This window comes from Phalacrocorax carbo, chromosome 9 (assembly GCF_963921805.1).
Source record: "Phalacrocorax carbo chromosome 9, bPhaCar2.1, whole genome shotgun sequence".
NCBI classification, from domain to species: Eukaryota; Metazoa; Chordata; class Aves; order Suliformes; family Phalacrocoracidae; genus Phalacrocorax; species Phalacrocorax carbo.
The window spans coordinates 3509346-3534205 of NC_087521.1; the positions used below are offsets into that span (position 1 = coordinate 3509346).

At 39.0% G+C, this 24860-nt stretch overlaps 1 protein-coding gene across 1 annotated transcript in view; it reads left to right on the top strand.

The window, feature by feature from the left end:
- The first annotated feature begins 326 nt into the window (after positions 1-326).
- The window catches only part of FMN1 (formin 1), a 180708-nt gene continuing 156174 nt past the window's right edge, over positions 327-24860 (top strand). The window contains exon 1 of the mRNA XM_064460024.1: positions 327-2417. Coding sequence (XP_064316094.1) covers positions 390-2417 — 2028 coding nt within the window. The 5' untranslated portion in view covers positions 327-389. The remainder of the gene's footprint in view (positions 2418-24860) is intronic.

Here is a 24860-nt window from a genome sequence, read left to right on the forward strand (position 1 = left end):
AAAAGTAAATTCTGTTTGAAATGGGTGCTTTAGTGAACATCTTGTGACCTTATAAACAGCATTGACTGAGAACCCTGGAGGCAGGGGGATGATCTATGAGAGAAGGATTATGACTATAACTATGAGCATTAGCAATGTTGTCAATTTTGTGTTGGATTTTTCAAGGTAAAAGGTTTGTATTGAAAAATACTGACAGAAGATTGTGCTTCTGCAGGGTTGTTATTTGTCATATTAAGTTTGCCATAATCAAGTTTGACAGGCTTCTCTTTTTTTTTTTTTTTCAGCAGACAATATTATTGTTGAAGATTAGTCAGATGCCTTCCATCCATTCCCTGCCTCACATGCTATGTCATGCAAGCTTTGAAGCACTTAGCACATAATTTAAAAGAATGACTAATTTGGCAAGCATAATGGAAGGCACGCATACTATCCTCCAATTGCACAAACCTATTGTGGAGCTTTGTTATGTCAGCTTCTGTCTTCCAGAGGGAAAAGTCAGAGGGTTTACTTACAAGGGCTCTGTAACTCTGGATAGAACCAGCAAACGTTTCTGTAGCTGCTATCAAGTAAGGGAGAGGTTAGACATGGAGCTGAGAGAACAGCCATATGAAAACTTTGGAAATATTATTTTCATGCAAGCTACCACAAAAGACATCCTTACTGAACTGTACAAACTGACTGTTGAAAAGGAAAAACTGTTATCTGGTCTTTTGAGATCGCATCATATTCTGGGCCTTAACACAAGATTTCAGGAGGGAAAGCAACAGGCTGTTTCTGGAGTCCCGAAGCGTAAGGGAGATGATTACTCCAGTTTTACACATCAGCAGGAGTTCTTTCTGGATGCCACAAAGACAGACAATTTGAATCACAAAAAAATTAGGAAATACAGAAGGAAAGAGAGCTTTGAGGAGTTCAGACATCAGAAAGGGGGAAAAAAGATACACGAACAACTTCTTTCTTTACCGAGTGCGCAAGACATGCAACTGGAATATAAGAGGATGCTCCCTGCAAGATTTCCTGCCAGGCGTTTTCCCGGTTCATCTTCTGCCTCCAGTTGCCTAACAGTAAAAGGTAAGGATGATTTACCAGCAGACAACAGTATACGACCAGAAAGGTGGATAGGAGAGGGGTATTTTCTTGAGAGCAACAAACCTGTGAAACTCGATGCTGACTTACCAAGTTCTAGCTCAAAAGACAACGACGACATGGTCACAGTTGAACTAGTGGATAATGGAGAATGTGTTCCTCAAGTTACAAAGGTACAACAGAGTATCACTTTGGTAAAGTCATCTCAGGACAGTCTATCTAACAAACTCGAGGCATTAGGTAAATCTGCAGGTGCTAAAAGCTTGAAGAGTAGCAAGTATACTGAGCTGGTCTGCAAGGAGAATCCAGGAATCACAGTTGTTGCTGAAGTACAGGGTTCAGAAACTTGTATTAAGAAAGGTGCCAAGCTCCCTGCAGAGTCTTCGCCTGATTTTCACGGAGAGAAAGAAACCATTTCTCCTGTTCGCACAACGCTACATAACGAGCTTACGTCAGGAGCTGACGCGTACTCTGTAGGTGAAGCTGCCGGAGACTCTAAAAACATTGTGCTGCAGGAAAAGGAGCAAGACAGCTCTAGTCTGCAGAACAAAGCAGAGAGAGTGCGTATTACCGATGAGTCATGCAGCCTTGTGGGAGCAGTCAATAAAGCTCTTCTGAAAGTTATACGGAGCGACAGTTTAGATGAAGCTGCAGAATGGAAGAGACTGCAACAAATTACAAGAGTAGACAGAAACCTGCCAGGCTCAACATATGAGAAAAGAACCACGGCTTCCCGGGGAAGCAGCAAGCATTTATTTTTGAACCTGCCTGTAAATGAAAGTCCTGATATTTCTCAGACAAGTAATAATCTTAAACTGGAAGAGAAGAGGCTGCATTCACCCTCGTTAGTAGCAGTGAGTAATGTTTTTAGTAATTCATATCCGCTATCTAATACACACAAACAGATGTCGCCTATTCCTTCTCCATTATCTTCGAGACTGCCTAGCCCGCAGCTGCATCATCGGATTCTTCCGTTACCGGCAAAGGACACGGAGGATGAATCTATGCTCAGCGACTACGGCAGTGGGAGACACGGTGCTATAAACCTCTCTTTCAGTGATTTGGAGCCACAGTTTTATCTGAAGTTTTCTGAACCTGGAGACTTGGGGTTCGCGACCAGACAGCCAGGCCTACATCAGAATGCAACTGCAGGGCATTTTGAAAAACGTGCTGTACAAGAAAAACTAACTACTCAGGCACAGCATAATTTCTGTCCAGGTCAGTCCTCTATTTCATACATTTTTAAACTAATAGAATTGACCAATCATGAAAGCATTGGAGTGTTTTTTTTAATAGTGCCTTTAATAATAAATAGCATTTTTGTAACGAAAGTATTTTTCACTACTTAAGGATTGAGTGAAAAGTTGTTGAATTTTTTTAAACAGAAGTTATAGCTATATAAGACTTCCTTTCAGATGCTTTTTTTTTAATGTCAGCTTATATTCAGTCCTGTTGTCACTGAATGACCTCTTAACCAAAGTTAATTAAGTATTTTTCTCTATAAAATGAAAAAAAAAGTTCACATGCTTATTTTCCTGCTTTTCATGTGCTGTGCTCTAGTCTGTCAAAATGTTACGTTAATATTTATTATCCAAAATGTTCTGTTCAGTTTGTTTGGCTTAACTGATAGAATATTGTCTGGGCAAGCTAATTTACATTGCCTTAAGTATAGGACTGGTGCTTTGACCATTTAGCTACAAGAGGTTGATGTAAATCCTGTAACAACAAAAGGCTTGTTTTTAAAAGGATTGCGTGCAGGAGTCACGTTACAATGTATGTGAGCGCAATGCCTGGGTTTATTTATAAACACATCCCGAGAATAGAAAAATGCATGAATATATGGTATACTGAATAGCTGTCTTTGTTAGCTGGAACATACCCTTCATTTTTCCTCTAAGAAATGGGAGGGCTGGAGGACCTAATTCTACAGTGGCCTAGATGTGGCTTAGGCTGGTCACTATGCGTTATAGGGAGGGCTGACAGTGAAGGTGACGTGATTTCACTGTAAAGGGAAAAGAGGTGATCTGCAGCCTTATCACTTTTTATGGAAAATAGGATCACTTTCTGTAGTCTCAAATTAAACGGGAAACTAGGAAAAAAAATGAAAAAAAACCCCTGTCAATATCGTATTTCTTAGTATTTACCTAGACTTGAGCCTCTAGTGTGATACATCTTCCCACTCCAACCCCTGCTCCCCTTCAAAGTGCGTTTGGGTCTCTTGCCATACCTTTGGCTGATTCGGCTCACTAAAATAGCGGAAAAATATTCTCTCTCTCTTCTTTTTTTTGGGGGGGAGAGGTTGAGGGAAGAGGGTAGAGGGGTGAGTGTGGAGGGTAGTCTGCCATTTTAGTTACCTAAGTTGCTTCACAGGGTGGCCCAATGAGTGCCTGCTAGAGCTGGTGCAAGATGAGTTACAAGATTCTACGGTCTAAACCAGGGAGGAAGACATGGGCGTAAGGAAAGGGGGTTTCCAAAAAGGGAGGTGTGTAGGAGTGTGAAACCACTACCTTAGTCAAAGGGTGTTGAGTACTACCTATGAGGCTTGCATTTGTGCCTGCTACTTCTAGAAGTTGCTTTAGTTCCACTCAAGACTAAAGCAGATTTAGAGTGTTGTTTCATGAGTTGATCAAGCTGATGCAAACTCTCATTGGCAGCAAAAAAGATGGGTGATACGCTCTTGTTCTTTCATTCCTTTCTTGGTTCCTGTTGTGCTGTGTTGTCCTACCGCTCTCATTACTTCTTTTGCTCATCATACCTTTTGGTGAGCTGATTTAGCTCACGGAACCAGCAGAAAATTTCACCCCTTTAGAAGACTAAAGTAGCAAAGCCAATATTTTTCTTTCTGCTTTGCATTAGCGTATTTTTAATTGGTTTATAATTTAACATCATTGGGTGTGGGACTGTACCTATTGTGCTGCACTCTTGTACTGATTTCGCGTGGGATAGAGTTAATTTTCTTCATAGTAGCTTGTACGGTTTTGAAAACAGCGTTGATAACACTAATGTTCTATCTGTGGCTGAGCAGTGTTTGCACAGCATCAATCCCTTCTCTGTTTCTCACCCTACCCCCCAGGGAACAGACTTGGGGGTGTGCAATAAGCTGGGAGGGGACACAGCCAGGCAGACGACCCAAACTAACCAAAGAGAGATTCCCTGCCACGTAACATCGTGCTCAGCAATAAAAGCAGAAAGAGGGGGCTTTAGGGGGCTAGTCGTCTTTTGCTTGGGAACGGGCAGGGCATCAGTCTAGCTGCGGGAGGTGGCGAGCGATTGCTTTTGCATCGCTAGTTGTGTTTTGTTTTCTTTCCTCTTCTTCCACTTATCCTTTGCTTATTAAACAAATTTTGTTTGTTTGTTTATTTGTTTGTTTTTCTTGACCTCCAAATTTTCTCATTTTTATTTTCCTTTCCTCTTTCCCTACTTCGGGTGTGGGGTGAGATGAGTGCATGACCGTGGTGCTTATCTGCCCACTGTGGTTAACCCATAACAGATCTATAAGAAACAAAACAAAATGCGTACACACAAATAGCATCTGTTCGTTGAAAATCCTGGCTATTAAGCAGAAAAATTTTTGTGGAGAGAACAAAGTGCAGGCAAAACAAGACCTCGGTTCTTGCTTACAGTCATCTTGCAACATTAATATAGATAGAAAATATCACTACAACTTTCTGAAAGATGTGATACTGGTCTGGGTTTTGGTTTTGTTAAATTCTATTTTCTTTTATGATTGTATGCCAGCATTATTACTGGTGTGTCAGAAAACCTGTAACTTTAAGAAGTTGTTTCTTACTTTGCTAGCCTATATAACACTGTAGGAATGTCTCTGGATCTGGGATATCATGACTGTCCATTTTGTTCTTGAACCAGGGGCCGAATTATTCTTATTGACAGAGCTTTGGAAGTACTGCTCTTCTGTAAACTGACAAAAGTAATAAGTGGCTATAGTGCAGTGGGGCGAAGGGTGGATCTCCAAATTTAGGCAATGTAAGCGATGTTAAGATTTACGGCTGCGAATCTGCAGTCCTGGTTTGATTAGATTCCTCCCATGTGTGAAGGTTTGTCTTTCATGGGGTGCTACTGTGAAATTATTTCTTTCAGTCTAGTTTGTTGTTAAATTGTGTAAGTTTCTACCATGAATCTAAGAACTATGGGGAATTTTGGCTGAATATCAGTCAGGTTGGTTGAATGATTTATGTCATGTCAAAAAAATTGGTCTTATGAATGGCTTTTCAAAGTTACATTACTGTCACAGTGCGTACTACCTCACGCTGCAAAACATTTGGAGCCTTTTATTACCTGTGTAAGTTTGTATTTGGAAAATTTCAGGAATGGATTAAAATAATTTCATTTATTAGTTTAAATAATTAATTGGACTCATCATACAGCTCTACACATATTTTTAATTCTCTTTTTTGATTGTTTTAAATCATGATTCTTCACTATTTTTCTGGATAATTGGAGAATATTCCTGCAGTCAAAACTGAAACATTTAGCTAAGGCAGAATACCTTTATTTCTGTACTCCCACTTTTTCTGCAAATTCAGTTTTTCTACAGCAAATATTTATGGCATAAATTTCATAGTTTCATTACACAAAGTTCTATCAGTAATCCATTTAAAAGTACGGTTTTCTGGGTCTTCCTGTTGAAGTGCAACTGCTGGCCATGGGAAGAGGCAACAGCTTTTACCTTAGCAAGTTAATAGTTAACTGGGAGGAATGTCTAGTTCGACAATAACTGTTTAGCAATTTTCTCTCTAAGTGGGACTGGGAATTAGCGTTCCTATATTTGCATGTATTAGTTTCATTTGAATTATCAAAATTCTAAATAAAACTTTAGAATAAATCAAGGTTTGCAAGAAATAAAATGTTCAGCTTCAAGCAGCAAAAGCAAAAGTGCAAACACTAAAATTTCTCATAAAAAGACACGTATTAAATCATCAGAAACATACTTTCAGCATTTCTGTAGGAAGTTCTTTCTACACTAACATAAAATGCATTATGCTTTTGTAGCCCTGGAGAAGCCAAGCTTGCTTTTGAAACAATCCTCAATATATCTGAATATCTGTCTCAGGGAAAGATTTTCTGATGCTTTTTACTTCCTGACTGTGCTTTTCTCTCAAGTTGTTCACAGTGGTAGAGAAAACTAGGGAGAAAATGTTCAGAGCTGTTCTGTTTAATTAGTATGGAATGACACCGATATGCTGTTTTGCTAAGTATTCTCTCAAAGAAGAGGAAGATTAGTGGTATTTTTAGCAGTTATTGAAGTGAATTTGATTCAGAGCAGGAAACTTAAAAATAAAAATCTCTGGTTATGACGCAGCCTCTATGACTTAGGGCAAGTCAGCCAGGACAGTGACTGGTGACTGTGCTTTGCGTTGGGATGAGGCTGGGATGGGCCATTCACCACACTCGCTCTTTTATATATTATTGCTGCTGTGGAAAAGGAATAAAAAACTGGCAAGGGGAAATGGTGAAAGCAAGGAAGATAACAAACGAGAAGAATGGTGTTACCCTACCCTCCCAGCCCCCCATCAATGAAGATTGCTCCTTTTTTGATATCTAGTCGATGTGAAAGAATAATATATCCAACAGACACAGAAATCCAAAGTTAGTGGGGCTGTAGCGAACCTGAAATTAACGTGGGACAAAACTGCGTGATTAAGGCTTGTGCCAGGTAAAATGGCTGAGCCTGTGGCACTGAAAGGGACAGGTCCATTCTCTCCTTATCTTCCCTTCGCCCAGCAAAGGCGTCCCCTCTCACCGTCCCTCCCCTTCTGTGGAACAACTTCGGTGATTTTCTTGCTTTTTGGTAATTTGAGTCGGATCACTAAGCAAGCTGAACGCTGATCGAGCAAGGAGAGAGGTGAGTTGCTTTTGATGGTTTAGTGAGCTGGATGGTTCACTAACGGTCTGGTAAAAAACAAAGCTAGGGTGAGGGAGGACCCTAGAAGTGTGCTGCCAGGAGACAGAAAGGACAAGTGAGCAAGACCACCCTGCTGGCAGCAGGGAATCATCAGATCTCCAAAACCTCAGTTGCATGCCAAAACTGGAAGCCAGGAGGCTGCCTGGGACTGGCTAAAGCAGAAGTTGTTGGGGGTGGGAGATAAGAGGCGAATGAAGTTGGATGAGGATGCAGAGACTGTAGTCTTTTAAGTGGGTGGTGTTAATAGTGAAGCAGGAAGAACTAGAGGGGGTGGACAACTGAGGAAGGGGAATTCCAGTGGATGGGGTAGGGAGTTTGGACCTGGCTGGGATGCAGGATAGGAATGGAATATCACAAAACAAGTGGAGCACGGCAGATCAGAATTGAGAGAATTAATTTTTTGTGGGAAAATATGGAAAAGTATCTGTAGCCATTAGAATGTGCATCCATGATGTAAACCTAACAGTCTTGCTAATGATCCATGAAGTCAGTGTGTAATATCATACGGAATTTTGGAGATGCAAGAAAGAGAAAGGAGGAGGAGAAAGAAAGATGAGGTGAAGGGCCTTGGTTTTGAAGTCTTAGAAGTTATAGTGCTTGTTGTGATGTAGGGAAGGCATCTTAACTGCTGGAAGAGGTTGGTGAATACAATTCTTCAGGTTATTTCTCAAACCATTTTGTTGAATTGACTAGTAAGATATATACCCAGGAGTTCCTTGTAATATATTCTGGATGTAAATGTAGCTGCATCTATCTCTGCTGATGATTAGAAGGAGAATGTTGTGTTTGCTTGCTACTGCCAATGAGAATTTTATGGCAGCAGCTCACTTTCCATTAGAAAGAATTGAGAACGAGCATTCTGGCAATTTTGTGTGATTGCCAAAAATTATGCACTGCCATTTGAAAACATGCCAACTACTAATGGCTATCTCTAGGAGTTCCATTTTACAGTCTTAAAATATAACGGCAGTACTTCAACCTATAAAGGACTGTTTACTATAATATGGATAAATACTTGAATAAGTTATTATCCATAAATTGGTCTAAGATCGTGAATCCTCCTATTTTAGTCTTTAAAGGTTTTTAAGGGAATGAAAAGCATGGAATAATATTTTTATTTCAGTACTTCACTCACTGGTGGCTGGAGGAACAGTTTTCATAACTGTGCTCTGAGGGCTGCGCTACCCTTTAGCGCTTTTAACTGCCAGTTAAAGCTGGGTTATCCTGCTTTTCCTGGGTTCGTTTGTGTTTGCAATGTAGACATAACTTCCACGTGAACATACTCTGTTTCTACAAATATAGCAGTTATATATATAGTGTCTTAGTTCTACACATCTGTTTACATTTCCAGCATTAAAGTAGCAGGTTGAAGTATTCATGTAAGTAAGCCAGTGCTAGAAGACTTGTAATTGAAAAATGGGATACAGGCAATGTTTCATCCTAGGTAATTAATGAAGGTAGCAAAAATAATTAATATAAAGTTACTATTTGAATTTTGTTTTGTCTTTTCATAACCTAACTCTTTAAGTAGAAAAGGGACAAATAAAGTCAGTTAAGAGAAACTCAGTAACAAACCTTATGATGTGTTCCTGAAACATGGTTTTGGAAAATGAAGTTTCATATAAACAAAACTCTGTTTGAAGGCTCTTATAACAGGAGACAGATGATATTATATTGTTTTTGATGTTCCTCTTATAAGGAAGGGAAGGGTTTATAAGTATCTTCTCTAATTGAAGTGGTTCAGACAATTGCTAATTAGCATTTTAAAACACTATAGTGTTCTGTCCATAACAAGTATGCATTTCATGAGGTATGTTTGCATATAGATCACATGGAAACATGATGCATAGTTTCTCACAGGTAATTCACATGAAAGTAGTATACATGAGTGTGTTCACTAAAACCAGCTTATTCAGAGTGCTTGTTCTTTGAAGATGCTATAAAGGAATTAAGAGTCTGGGGTAAGAACAGAATTACATAAAAAAGAAAAGAGAACTCATCATAGAATCTCAGAATCATTTCAGTTGGAAGAGACCTCTAGAGATCATTTAGTCCAACCCTCTGCTCAAGCAGGGTCACCTAGAGGAGGTTGCCTCGGTCCAGTAGAATTTTGAATTTCTCCAAGAATGCTGACTGAACAACCTCTCTAGGTAACCTGTGTCAGTGCCTGGTCATTCTCACAGTAAAAGAGTGTCGTCTTATGTTCAGGTGGAATTACGTACATTTTAATTTGTGCCCGTGATACTGTTAGCCTTTTTTTTTGTGTACTTCAAGAACTCATAGCTGGCTCATGTTCAACTTGCTGGCCACCAGGACCCCAAGGTCCTTTTCTGCAAAGCTGCCTTCCAGGCGACTGGCCCCCAGCAGGTCCTGGTGCCTGGGCTTGTTCCTCCCCAGCTGCGGGACTTTGCACTTCCCCTTGTTGAACTTCATGAGGTTCCTGTCAGCCCATTTCTCAGCTTGTTGAGGTCCCTCTCTCTGGATGGCAGCACAACCCTCTGGTGTATCAGCCACTCATCCCAGTTTTGTCTTATCAGCAGACTTGCTGAGGATGCCGTCTGTCCCATCGTCTGCGTCAATAATAGATGTTGAACAGTATTGGCTCCAGTACTGAGTTCTGGGATACATCACTGGTTTGTCGCCTAGTTTCAACCACTAGTTTCAACAGGAACTGATGCCACTGATCACAACTTTCTGGGCCTCGTTCAGCCAGTTTTTAATCCAGCTGAGTGTCCACTTATCTAATGCACACTTTGTCAGCTTGTCTATGATGATGTTATGGGAGACAGTGTCAAAGGCTTGACTAAAGTAAAGGTAAACCATGTACACTGTTCTCACCTCATCTACCAAGCTAATCGCCTCATTGTAGAAGGCAATGAGGTTGATCAAGCATGGTTTTCCCTTTGTAAATCCATGCTGACTACTCCTGATGACCTTCTTGTCCTTCGTGTTTTTGAAAATGCTTCCCAGGAGGATTTTTGCCATCACTTTCCCTGGGACTGAGGTGAGAATGACTGACCTGTAGTTCCTTGGATCTTCCTTCTTGGACATAAGAGTGGTATTTGCTCTCTTCCAGTCTTCAGGAACTTCTGCCAATTGCTATGACCATTCAAAGATAATAAAAAGTGGCCTCATAATGACAGTGGCCAGCTCCCACAGCACTTGTGGGTGTAACCTGTTTGGCCCCATGGATTTAATTACATCCAGTTTGTTTAAATGCCTGCTAACGTAGTCCTCCTCCATTGAGGGTAAGTGTTCCTTGCTCCAGAGTTTCCCTCTGATCTCAGGAGCCTGGGATTCTTGAAGGCAGGTTTTACTGGTAAAGACCGAGGTGATGAAGGCATTGGGTACTTTGGTCTTCTCCATGTCATTTGTCATCAGTTCCCCTTCTCCATTCATCAGTTATTTAACTGATAATTTTTCATGGTTTTCCAAATTTCAATAGCCTTCCTACAGTTTTTCTAAACAAAGAGCGAGCTCATAAGCGCATCAGATTTATACAATTAATTACAATAGTCATGCTCAAAAGTTTGGAATCCAAACCTGGATCATATAAATCCTGTCGATATGTTTTGATAATTGAAAGTTATTGCCTTCCTTTTCTGACTAGGAAGTGATTCTGTAGATTACAATCTGGATCAACAATAATGTTTTATGTTAAATCTGTTAGTGTCTTGATAGAACCACTGTCACTCAGCGCTACGCACACCTGTGGGGTAGCAGTCATGAGTTCTGTTTTCCCTCAGTGTTTTTTCTGTGGATTATCATCTCTGCAAAAATCAGTTACCATCTCAGTGTTGTCAGTACCATTAACTTCTATTCCAAACTTCTTTCTTTCTGCCTAATCTAAGACCTTGATGTGTCTCTAACTTACGGGAATTGTGTTACATAAAGACTCAGTATAGCTAAAATGGAAGTAATTATTTCTGAGATCTTTCCAGATACTGGCTTTCTGATTCACAGTAACGCAACTATTATGACTGCCATATCCTCTTTGATATGGATTTCTGATGCTCCTTCTGTAGACAGTTGCAGGCTGTATCAGACATTCTCCAGTTAAGTCTGCATGTCCTTTCTAGATACGTAATCTTGCAAAGTTCGCTAATAGCGTGCCCAGCTGAGATCACAGTCGGTATGTAGCTCTTTAACTGATCTTTGTTTTCCTGTTATATTCAATGCAGTTACTCATCATACAGTCTGTTACGATTTCCTTCAAGGACATCACTGTATATTCTCTATTGAGTCTTATAACACATGCTAATGATAAAAGATCATTGATACTTCCTCCCAGTGAAGCCAAAACCTTTTTCATAGTAGTGTAAACAATATAAGGCAATACTGCATTGAAACTGTAGATTTATGGCAGTTTGAAGTGAATGTAGACAGGACTGGAAATTCAGGCAGTCTCTGAGTTAAAAAGACCCTCTGAAGACTGACCTTGATAGATGCTATAAACAAATAGCTCCTGTTTTAGCTGAATGACTTCCCAGCATGACATACTTAAGCAACAGTTATATTTTCATCCCTCTGTGTAACATGTGACTCTTCAGTCAAAGGCGGTCAGTGAGGGGAAACCAAGGGAATTAAATTGGAATGAAAAACCAGAAACAGCTTAATGTTTTAGGCTGGTCATAGATTAACAGTTTGCTGTTCATGGGAGGGAGAAAAGGCCAAAACATTCATACTGGTTTACAGCTTGTGCACACAGTTTGAGAGACTTACTGTAATGGAATGGACTCCTTTTTTCATCAGTATAAAAAGAATTTCTTGAAGTAAAATACTGGCATAATGTGGAAGGTGACATTTATTAAACCTGTATGTATTCTGTTGGCCATTTAAAACAAGTTGATAGAAATGGTTCGGCTGATGTTTTTCTTGATGGATCAGGATGATAGATGAGCTGAGATCAAATTCAGGTATTTACCTCTGTAAGTATAAAATAATAATGTATATAAGAATTTTTAAAAGCTATAGTAGTTACTCTGGTATCTTGTCTCTGAAAAAGTGACATTGCTCTAAATCCGACTTGTAAAAGGGGTGAAAAGTTCTGCATATTCCCTGCTAAAAATGTGCTTTAAAATATGTGCAGTGAAAACGAAGAAACATGCATCTTATGTGTTTGTGGTTTATCATCAGTAAATAATTTTGAATAGTATTTCATTATCTAGATGTGACATTAAATCTATAATAATACATTTAAATAATACTTATAAATAGTACTTATTATTTAGGAGTCATAGCATTATAATACTGCACCTAGTGGTTTAATGATGTATTTGTTTGTGTCAGGAATTTTGGGGGGATTAGATTATGACTACCCATATGTTTAGACTATGGTGGCCTCTCATTTGCTCCAAGTGTTCAGGATTTTCCAGATCATGGTCTAAGATCTCTTCAGGGTTGTGTTACCTTGCTGGGATCAGTGAGGTGAAAACAGGACAGAGAAGAATTGAGAGCTGTGGGATGTGTTTTACAGGAGGAATTTTAAAGGCTGAGTGAAATTACTCTTTACCAGAACAAGAGGTGAGTAAGGGAGGAAAAATAACTAATTCACAGTCTCTCAACTGAGTGACATTCTCTGTGTACTGCCACTTGTAGTGTCCTGTGCGATAAAGATTTTGGTGATTTGTAATATTCTACATTTTTTACATTTATGTTTTGCCAGTGTTCAAATGAAAAGTGCTATTTTTCTCATAGACCTGCAATTACAATGAAGGAGTATATGGGACATTTTTGTATTTTGCATACAATGATGTTCTCTGAAATAGCCCTAAGCAATCGCTTAACATTTCTTTGCTATCAGTACACAATTTAAGGATTTTGACTTGGATAATTCAAAACTATAGAGATTAAGAGTATAACTGATGAACGGTTTAGCTAATGTATGACCATGTTTACTCTCATTTCTTTTTAGCATGTTGGAAAATTAAGTTGGAAAAACTTTGTGTGTACTAAAAAAGACTGACTTTATGGAGAAAGGTATTCGGAGTTTCTGTTCTGTAACTTCTTCAGTGATATCTGTATTTGTATGTCTAACTTACAAGTAGAAAATATTTCCTGACTGTCATTCCCTGTAAATGGGAACCTCTTACCTCACCAAAACCTCTGAATATTTATGAATAGAAGACAATTCCTATTATGTATACAAGCTGAAGTGGGTTGGTTCTTGTTCTCTAAGCTTCAGTGTTTCTGGTACAGAAACACCAGTAAAAATAACAAAGCTGTAGTACAGGGGAGTCTGGCCAATAACAAGTCATTACTTCTATAAATATGTGAGCTTACTAATTATTTTTGATGGAGAAGTTGCAGAAAGGCTAAAACCAGTGGTTCCCATTCCTTTTGTCCCCTAACACTTCACATTTTTCAGCAGCCAGGTTAGTGGCCCAACCTGCTCCCAACAGCTTTAGCTGTTGGTGTCTGCAAAATACCAGGTGCTTCTGTGTGACCCAAGATGTTAATCATGCTTGCCCCATCTACACAATTTGTATATAGGGTCTGGTTCATATTGTCAGTATATTTATAACAAATAGCTTGATTTCCTTACCCAGAAAAACTGAACACTACAGCCACTAAGGCAGACTTGTCTAAAAGCTGCAGAATTTTCTTGAGCATATTATGGTAAATTAGGAGTATTAGTCAGCAGAAGTCATTCCAAGTTCTTTGGGGCAATTACTAAAAAAATGGCTTCTTTTATTTTATGCAGCACTGAAGTCAGTGTTTTCGCAGCCCCTTGACTGGCGTTTTGTTAACGTATACTTGAGTCTGATAGTTAATGAAATCTAAAGCTTTGTTTAGTCCTTTGGAGAGCGTAAAAGTTTTGGTTTTTCTTTTCTCTGTTAATTTTATTTAAGACATATATATAGTCTGTAAAGCTGCTGGCATTGAGCCATTTCATCAATAATGAAATAACCTAGAGGTTATCTTCTCCAATTTTCTTATAGAGCATATATTCCTGACAGTAACGTAGTTGTCCATATGCTGTAGCCTTGAGCAAATGCTTACTGATTTCCACTTCTTCAAAATGAGATTTGTTTTGTCTTAAGAAATCGAATGAGTTAAGTAAGAAAAATGTATTGAAAACATGTTATTAAGATAAAAACTATTCCATTTTGGAGAGTATATATTTTTAAATAAACATATTAAAATGAAGTTACAGTTATGTATAAACTTTAAATAGCCATTACAGTTTAAACTTGAGCATATACTTGACAGCTATACTAATTAATGCCAGTCAGTTTTTTTGTTCTTTTTGGAAAATGCCAGTTTTTGTAGAAATAAAACCAAAAATAAACACCCCCCACCCCCCAATATTTTTCTTCTTTCTTTCTTTTTTTTTTTTTTTTAACTCAGCCATATAGCAGCCTTCTGAGAATTCTTCTCTAGGTGAATAATAAAACCCAGCTAATATACCAAGTACAAAAGACCAGCTTTGGCTGGTAATATTTTTTTTTCCCATAGGCAGAGTAGTCTTGTATAACACCTAAATGTTTGTTTATTTATAATGCTTTTGTACCCTAATTTCCTCTCACATGCTTCTTTTGTGGGATATGGACCTAAATAATTTTTGTACTAGTTTACTACAATAGATAATTCTTTAAATCTGACACACAGTGAAACCATAGTTTTAAATATTATGAGTAAGAAAATACCAGCATATAAATTCCCAGGAATGGTTTGCACCTTTCTTTCTTGTAATCAATTTGTATTTAACTTCTATACTTATTTATGCAAGCTATACTTATTTATTCAAACATGAAAGATGTTTGTCATCCAGAGCTGGGAAGAAAAATGTTAATACATACTTCTCTAGGTTTTTAATTTTTTTTCCAAAATAACTTTCTTTTTAGCCTTCAGTCTTCTATCTTGTCACCTAATTTATAATCTGAGAGGCAGTGTTCCTTTTCAATATTTTTCTTATATTTCTCCAAGTCATGGAAAACAGATATTCCTAATTTTGTTGCTTAGTTTGACAGTCTTAATCCATCCTGAGGGGTTTTTGTCCAACCTATGGATTAGCAAAATTAGGAAAGGCTAATTGGCCCAGAGAGCCATATTTTTCATCTCATCAGGCATTGAATGTTTGTCCAGTTGTTTTCATCAAGGCGACTGGATAACACTTAAACTATGTCAACTTACAACCTAGGCAACAGATTTATTTCCATTCTATTCAAAATTGGCGGCCAGTAAGACTTCAAGTTTAAAGGCTTTCTTTAAAGGTTAGCAGAAAATAGGCTACAGTTTGAAGCTATTTCAGATTTCCAGGATGACATGAGCTTAGCGAGAAGTATCTCTTTGTTAAAGAGCAGTCTTTGTGATAGTGAAGTCCAGGGTGACTACGTCCTTCTGTAATAGCTCCAAAATGAAATTGGTTTTATCCAGAACAGGCAGAAGTCTGTTGTTTGGTTTTTTTTTTAAATTTAATTAAATAGGGTGTTTTTTCCCATCTTCCGTGGTATTTCTGACCATGCTAATTTACTTTCAAGTCCTACTTTTTTTCCCCCTCTGCATAATCATATTTCAGTTAGAGTAATGTAGGTGCCTTGTGTGAGGGCAGTCACACAGGGTGTGTTCGCCTGGCATGTTTGGCCCCCGTTAGTGTCCCACTGCTTTTCCAGTTTGGTCTATGATACTCGCTGGATGGATACGCATGCAGTTCAAAGGGTAGCTTGAGTTATAACAATTCTTGCATAGTTACGGTTGCTAAGATATGTCTGCTCAGACCTTATACATCTACCAAAATCTTCACGGCGGGGCTGGCATTACACAGCTGCTCTCACCCCAACGCACTGTCATTCCACCCTTGTGGCACCGAGCAAGGACCTTAAGCTTTTTTCATGTGGGTTAGGTGTGACTGTGGGCTCAAAGGGGATTTCAGGCTACAAACAAGGCTGTGACATAGCCTGGCATTGAGGCATTAGTAATGTGGATGGTCAATGAGACAGAGCATAAAAGCAGGTTTCTATTAACTTTGTAAAGTAAGTTGCAGCTCTGTCATCAGAGGGCTTATTTCTCTTATGTGCAACTCCCATTGAAATTGGTGTTAAATGTGCAAATTGGGCTGACAGCTGGGTGTTCCAGCAGAACAAATGAAAGGCTTCTTGGAATTCAGGTCTGCTTTAGCAGCTTTGGCTGCTAAAAACAACATCTAATGCTACTAATATTTAAACAGTCATGGCTTTGAATAAGCATGGAAATAATTCCACCCATCCTCTCGGTGATGTGTTCATGAACCAGCTGTATAGCATACTGCTTTGATTTCTTACCCAGCAATCATCCTTACTACGCTCCCACAGCCCCTTCATTGCTTCTGCTTTATTCCAATTACTTGTTTACCTCGTGTGACTTACGCTTTCCTACCTGTAACTTCTGAAAGAACAAAGCTCATAGTTTGCTTGTTCATAAGAAAGGATCTCTGCCACCTGTTTCAATACCCTAGGCAATAACCTGTAAGATCATTCCACAAATGAAAGGAAGGAATTCTGTTACCTCCTTGTTCCACAAGATCTTTGGAATGGATGCAAAAGTATGCAGAATAGGAAAAGCACAGTTTTAGATGCCCTAGGGTGTCAGAGGCACAGGCATAGAGCTGGCAGATCTGACCCAGGATGATCGACACCTTTGTGGGCTGGGGTGAATTCATTTCAGCATCTGACATGCGTTTAGGCAACTGAGCCCCAATAACAGTATTGTAAATGATGTGACAGATTTTATTGCAGCAATGTTGTTAACCTTCATCAAGCCAAGTTCATAAAAATTGGATTTACTCCCTCAAAAAATATTTTTTTAAATATTTGCATTTTGGTCTAGAATCTCAGGCTTTTGGTACTTTGTAGTCTGTGTTTTGTTCAATGTTCTAAAAAACAAACTATTTAATTCTGCATGCTTTTTTCTGGGAATGACCTGTATTTCTGTATTAGGTTTCTAGTTAAGTCTAATTTTGTCATTGTCTCTGTGTCAGTGTAGTAAGGCAATTCATTTGACTTTTAACCATAAAACTTAACAGACTATGTTGGGATTTTCTGGAAGATGATTTTATGGTCCTCAGTCCACTGAAACAGCATCCCCCTTTTTTAACCCTAGTAGGAAATTTGATGAAGTGAAACTAATTGTACGTCTTGGTGACACAAGTATAGGGCTCAGGAGGACAAACCTGAGAGGTCTTTGGCCAATGTGCAGAATTTGCGTAACAGGCTTACTGTTACAACAGAACTGTAAGCATCAGAAATAAAAGGAAGTTATGTCTCTCATGTAGATGCCAAAGGAACTAAATGTTGAAGATTAAAGAATTTTAAAATATAAAGTATACCTTTTGTATGAGTCAGAAATATGACCAATAGCGTTTTGCTGCCACACTCATGTAGTGGTACGCTTTAGCGTGGCGTATGTTATCACTATGCCTTGAAAGAGAAAACCACCCTTTTCAAGAGCAGTACTGAATGCATACTTCACCTGAAGCAAGACTGAGAGCCATTATGTGTTCATGATTGATTTAAATAGCAATACTTTCCAAAATAAAATTATATGCTGGATGACCCACAATTGCTAAGTTATAATTTTATTTTTAAAGTCAAGTCACTGGCAGCCTTGAGGTTGCTGGATTGCAGTAATGACTGGTGATTATATCTGGTTCATTAGCATGCCAGTGAAAAATTTCATGTGACAAAAATCCAGTTGGCTAATGAACCACCTTTTAATTAGACCTTGAATTTTCAAAAGAATACAGCTTATTTTTTTCCCTCAGTAATGTCATGTAACTGCATGGAACAGCTGCAAAAATGAATTGAGTGACAGAAATGCTTTCAAGTGAATTAAGCAGACTACTTGTTAGGTACTAGGCATCTAAGGCTTTGTTTTGTGCTGCCAGGTTATGTAATGAAGAGTGTTTTCTTCTGTTTCATAGAAGAACCTTTTGGGTTTGAGAAAGCCTTGATAAAGATAAGATACTCGTGGCTTCTTTTGGTGGTTTATACAGTTATTTCGATGTGCCAATGTTATTGAACATGCATGTCGTATCTTGCAGATGTTATACAATCAGCCATATGTTAAGCCTGAAACAGTCTTTAAAAACACTTTTAAAAAAAATGAAAAGATGTCCCCAAACTTGACTGGTTTTAACGTGTAGATGAATCAGAGTTGAGACTGAAATATTGCTTGTCATTTCGCAAGATACTTGTTAAAATATTAATAAATACAGACTATATTAAAGAAGAAATTTAGGCGGTAACTATTGATGTAAAGTTCTAGCTCTTTTTTGCGTTGTTTCTGATTCATAGTTTTAAGATTCCTATAATTAGCCAGTCCTTTATTGAATCTTACTGTAAAACAGAGGAAATGAGAGGTAGCTATTCTAGAGTAGCGTGTTCCCTCACGATTTCCGAAACTGCCTCCATTGTACTGTTCTCCTTTAATTCCCCTCTTCTTCACTATCCCAACAGTTCCTCCAGTCCTGAGGATGCATATCCTGATATCCGACCTGACCTCTCTGAAGGGCAGGAATACTGCTCCAGCCAATGCATATCTTACCATGCTATTGGGAGAGAAGTGCTGTAAAGAACTGGAGAAAGCACTTACTGAGCAGTAAAAAGGCAGGTGAAATTCAAGGAAATAAATACGTAGCTATGCACAAAAAAAACCCCCAATTTTGCATCATGTATAAAAAGATGAATGCTACCTTTCAGGAATGAGATCTTTGAGTCATGGCAGATATTTGTTGAAAAATCATCAGCTTTCAAAAGAGCAAACTGAATGCTAGGAATTTTTAGAAAAGAAATAAAACCCCAAAACATCTAGTCCTCCTAAGCTTCAAATATCTTGCAGTTCTCATTTCTTCATCTCAAAAAGTATAAGGTAAAACCAGGTCATGTTCAGGGAAGGACTACAACATGTTTTAGCATGAAAAAATTCGTCATGTGAAGAATAACGAAATAATCTCTTCAGACTGGAAAAAAAGAAAAAAAAGATAAGTGACAAGATGTATGATATAGATCGTAAAACTGTGAGTGGCTGGCGAGGTTGGATAGGGCTGAATTTTTCACTCTCCCTCCAGTACGGCACCTGGAGTGCACCAAAGCATGTTTGTAGGTTCCAGGTTCAGAAGAAACAAAAGGGCATAGTCCTTCCCACAGCGTGTAGCTGAGCTGTGGAGCACTTTGCCGAAGGGTACGATGGAGCCCAGCGTTTGCATCAGCGCAGGGCGCGCTAGGCGTAGCCGTCTGCTGAGGATGACTGACCGGCTTGCACAAAAGCGGGTGTCCGGGTTGTACATGGTGGCAGGACAGGAGAGTACGCGGGGGAAGTACCGTAAGTGCTTCTATGTTCTTACGCACTTCAGTAGACGTAGGGCTCTACTAGGTGTAGGATACTGAGCTAGTCAGATATTTGACTCTTATGTTCTTTTTCTTTTATTTTTTTCTCGTTTTGCTCTAATATTGTAAAAAAAAAAAAAAAAATTATTCCCAGTTAATAGCACTGCTTACACTGATGTTACCTACTGTCGTGTTGCAGTGATGTTGTATTGTTTAGGAATGTTTTGCAGTGTATCCTTAATTTGAAAAGAATTCTGTTTCTCAGAAGGGCAGTCTGTTCCCAGAAATGCTGTTAGGGATAAGATAAATATTGCTGGACAGATTATTTTGGGGAAATGTTTAATTTCATGTAGTTACTTTGTTTTAGTCTCTTACAGCTGATTGTTGGGAGAAAGGAAAGGGAAAATCTGAGGCCGCATAGTTTACCCTGCTGAACATTTTACTCACTTTCGGTTGTTTTATATTGGATTGTTCTAGTATCAGTCTATATATGGAATTGAAACTTTCCCTTGCTGAGAAGCAACACTTATTTTTAAGGAACTATATATACATTTCTCATCATATCAGAAGTAGTTATCAGATCAGTAGTAGTTTGTAACTGTTTTCTGAAGTTTTTCTTCATACTAACGAAGACGTGATCTCTCTTTTTAATGCCTGGCTTTTTAATGCCTCTCTTTTTAATGCATGTTTCAGCTACAATGGACTTGCTACTTGAGTCTAGAAAAGGTCTGATATTAAATGCAAGCATGTCTGCAGGTAAGAATTTCAATTCTGTGGCAGGTCCTAGGTCAGGTAGAAATAAAGGCAAGAACGATTGGCTTTCCTATGTTAAGCTTTGGTCTGGGATAACTTTATTTTTCACAATTTTGTTAATTTTTATTTCAGTTAATAAGCTATGATATGTGATATCATATGACACCGGCACACTTCCAGAGTTCTGTACAAATATTATCTAGCTTGCAGAAGGCAAATATGATTAATAGTATTTCTGAGTATTTAATGTAGAATTTCTCCACAGCACCAGTTCCAACAGGAAATTGTGAAGAACAGGACTGCTAAGGCATATGTTGAGCCAGGACTGAAGCTCTTGAAAGGTTGTAATAAAACACACATTTACTTTGCGTGAATATGTGTGATTGCTGTATCTTGACAATCAATATTAACCTGATAGGTCACTCATACGCACCAAAATGATGGCCGTAGAATGAATGTGGTAACTGTACAGCATCTTGCCTGAATGCAGAATTTTCAGTTGGCAACCATTTTTAACAGTTAAAGAGAAGCCACTCATGGATGCCACTAGAAATTAAACTTGAGCTCACAGATGTTATTCATGTCGAGCACATCTCACTACATGTTTGCAAAAAAACCAAGGTGCTAGGAAAAGCTTAAATGTGAAGGAAATAGTTTGAACCTTAATTTATTGAAAGAAAGCTAAAATCACAGAATGCCAGGTTGGAAGGGACCTCAGGGATCATCTAGCCCAACCTCTCCAGGAAGAGCACAGTCTAGACACGATGGCCCAGCACCCTGTCCAGACGACTCCTGAAGGTGTCCAACGTGGCCGAGTCAACCCCTTCCCTGGGGAGATTATTCCAATGGTGACTGTCCTCACTGTGAAAGATTTCCCTCTCGTGTCCAGTCGGAATCTCCCCAAGAGCAACTTGTGTCCATCCCCCCTTGTCCTCTCCATGGGACTCCGTGTAAAAAGGGAGTCTCCATCTTCTTTGTAGCTGCCCCCTAAGTACTGGTACATGGGGATGAGATCCCCTCTGAGCCTCCTTTTCTCAAGGCTGAACAAGCCCAGCTCTCCCAGCCCATCCTCATATGGCAGCTTCCCAGTCCTCTGATCATCTTGGCGGCCCTTCTCTGGACCCCTTCCAGCCTGGCCACATCCCTTTTGTATAGCGGGGACCAGAACTGTACGCAGTACTCAATCTGTTATCGCTTCCACACCCCCATGTTTTCGCAAGGGAAAGGTGACATAATTTATTTCCAGAAGTACTGTTCACCTTTAGCCTCATGTGAAATCCATGAAAGCAGGGAATATTCAACAGCTATGAAAATGGAAAAAGTCCAGTGGTTTTGTGTAATTAAGTCAGAACTGGTACCAAAGAAAATGAATAAAGAAACGAATTATCTTTTCTGGAAATTAATTGAGAAGGCAGCCTATGGACTGGGTTTTGTTTTAACTGCTTCATTGTCCCATGTTTAATACAGGCAGCTCATACAAGCAAGTGGGGCTTTGGAATGCCTTAGATAAAATAAAAGCATGGATAATAATAAAATAATGTCCAATAGGCCATTTAGTATTATCATGTAAGTTTAATGGAAAAACGAATGCAAAGCAACATCAGTGACGCAGCTCAGATTCTCCTACAAGTGCTGACTGGGACTGAGAAAAAGAAGTCTCAGTGCCCCGTGAATATGGCTCTACTGCTTTCCTGACCTTTGGATGAAGTCCATGTGTGAGCCAAGGTGTGCCACAGTAATGATAATCTACATGTTTAACTGAGAGTTGGCTGTGAGCATATCCAAAAATATCCTCCCCAGAGTCTTTTTCATTGGTTATGGCATCCGAACACATGTGAAAACTCAGCTGAGAGGATTTTCAGGATTGGTGGTCACTTCTCTTTGCTCAGTCATCCAATGTTCCTAAGGCTGCGGAAGTCCGTATAGGTCTGTCTGTGCCTATAGGTTTATTTGATACCGTTTCAAACATCCCAATGATAAGATTTAGTTGATAAAAGCATAGCATGGCTTTGGGGTTTCCATAGGCTCATGATGCACCAGAAAACCATTCAGAGATACTGGTATTACAAAATAAGTCAGCTGAATTTTTTGAAAGTTTGTGTGATGCAGACTGGGTTTGGCTCCTTGCGACTCAGCGAATAGTGACACTGGGTGTACGAGTGCCAGACTTACAAAAGCGTGAATGAAAGTAATCTCTTTCTACTACCTACTGCCCTGACGCTGAGAAGTCACTACTGAGTAGGTGACCCGTGCGGAGAGGTGTTCAGTGCTTGCTTTCTGTTCCTGCCTGGGCTAAGCAGAAAAAGTAGGTGTCGGTTCTCACAGGACACATGAAATAGCATAGCTGTAGATCTTTGGGAGGTAAATTATCAAATAATTTTAGGTGTCAGCCTGGCTTGTTTGCTTCTTTTATAATTAGCTGTAAATATTAATGTGCCTGCGTTTGCAGAAGAGGATGGAGATTCCTTAATGACTCTGAACTGTGCGACCCTGCAGTTATAGAAATGCATTTTTTGTAGTCTTGAACACAATTTTTCCACTTCTTAATTTATTACATTTCACCTTGTATTGAGCGATAAGTACGGGCTTGTTGTCTTTCCACTTGCACACATTCAGTACTCACATGGTTAAATGTGTTGACAAGCAAATTCTTAATATCAGGATTATTTTTTATTGCTTATATCCTCAGGAATCCGCTCTCCCAGGTTAAGTACAGTGGTTTAAACTGTTTGATTATATACTTTGCCAATAAAATGTTTTTGAGGGGTACTTGTGGTAGTTACAGTACGCTAAAATCTTCTTAATTGGAATCCTTTCACAGTCTGTTTCTTCTCCTAAATCGCTGTCACCTTTCTCTCTCATTGTACTTTGTCTTTTAGCTCTCCCTCTCATCTTAATCCGTGACCCTTGGCAACTTCTAGCCAACCCCTCCCTTTATTACTTCCTCTGCTTTGTCTCTGTTTGGCATCTGGATTGGCTCAAACACTGTCGCTGCCCCCTTTCTTCTTCTTCTGCCTCCTGTTCACTCACACCTCTCACGCCTTGTACCTCAGATACATTGGGAAGTTTCGGTATTTTCCGAGACACATAATGTAAGTCCTTCCCCATTAAAAACAGACTATTCTTCTCAGTCTCTCTGTCAGTAGCAGAGCCTGACCTGTGTCACATTTTTTTGAAATATGTTGCCTCTTTCATTTTTAGAACTGTCAATTCTTGTGTACTGTGTTATTTTGTTTGTTTAGTATTAAGCATACTGCTAAAACCACAATTTTAGTTGATACTGTCGGTTAAATCATTCCACCAAGAAGAGTCTGGCACAGCTGTATGTGCTAAATTACAGGATTAGGACATACAAAGATAGACCTAAAAAACCCAAAAGCTTAAATCCTGCAAAATTTTTTTCACCAACTTTCCTCTTTGATTTGCCAGTTCTTATGGCAATATTTATTCTCTTTATAAATATTTAACACTGAACAGAAGAATTTCATTATTATAATTAATTCTATATCTTTCTTCATTGGACAATATCTGTTATCACTTTCCAGGAAAACATCAAGCAAAAATTTAGTACATTTTCATTGCTTCTAGATTATTGTGTATTAATCATTGCTTATGGGGGTATATACGAGGACCATATCTGTAAGTTAATAGCATTCCTGCAGATGTGAATTTGGGACTCTTCATAGTAGGGTTAGGTCAGGTTATGCATTGGGATGAAGGCATGTAAGATGATATTTTGTTATTTAATGAGTATTAAGTATTGTTATAGACTACAGTTGGAGCTGTTCCTGCTGCCTGTCGCTTATGCTTTCAGTTCTCATGAATCCATCAAACTTCAATGAATTCTGATAAAATCATACATCTTGTGTGCTTATCTTAAATTGAGGTTTTTAAAATGTCAGCTGAAATTGTTTACCTACTTGTGAGACACAGGCTGGAGAAAAATATTTTACAAGAAAAAAAAGTTATATAAAAAAAAATTTGAAGGAAGCTATTAAATTTTTCTGGAAGATAATGTTTGTCAGGACTATGATTTTATCTTTCCATCAGATGTGGCTAAGTAATGGGACTTCAAAAAGAAAAATAATCTGCACACCTCACTGAGTTTTATTCTTAGCATTTTTTGCAAAACCCTACATCTGCAGGCGCCATGTTTCATCCGACCTGCGCCGTTTCTTCCCACCACCACAGCCCTAGGCAGTGTACAGGAAGCTGTGGCCTTTCATTAAATGAAAGATAAGAGCTCGAGTAGAAGTCAGTAAAGGTTACCAAGAAGAGGAGCTAGCGGTCAAGCTTGTTCTTGAATTAACAGCGTGGCGATTGACTCCCGAAGGAGAGACTGACACCGTGGAACAGCGCAGCAGCACTGAACTGCTGTGGAGTTCAGCCCGCGCGCCTGCATGGCGCGGTTCCAGGATCGGGAAGAGATATTTGTTTATGTCTGAAACTCGTTTAGCTCTATACTATATACTATAGGTGCGTACTACAGCGCAGCTATGCAGGGCTTGTTAAACAGCACGCAGGGCTGCATTGAATAGCTGTACTAGTAGTGCGATTTCTTAGTGCTATTAGCCATTAGATTAGCAATTTTGATGCCACTGTCTCCGACATCCTTCCAGTTCGATGTAGAAAATTAGTGTAGCAAAACTTTTTGTGGGACCTTACAGAAGAAAATGATGTCACAGATCTCTATGTAAGTGGATTCTCTAAGTTGATTCTGCCCATCACAGCATGTTGTCACTCTCACTCAAGATAATGCCTATGTTAAAGCATTGCTAATGAGGTTAGAGAAG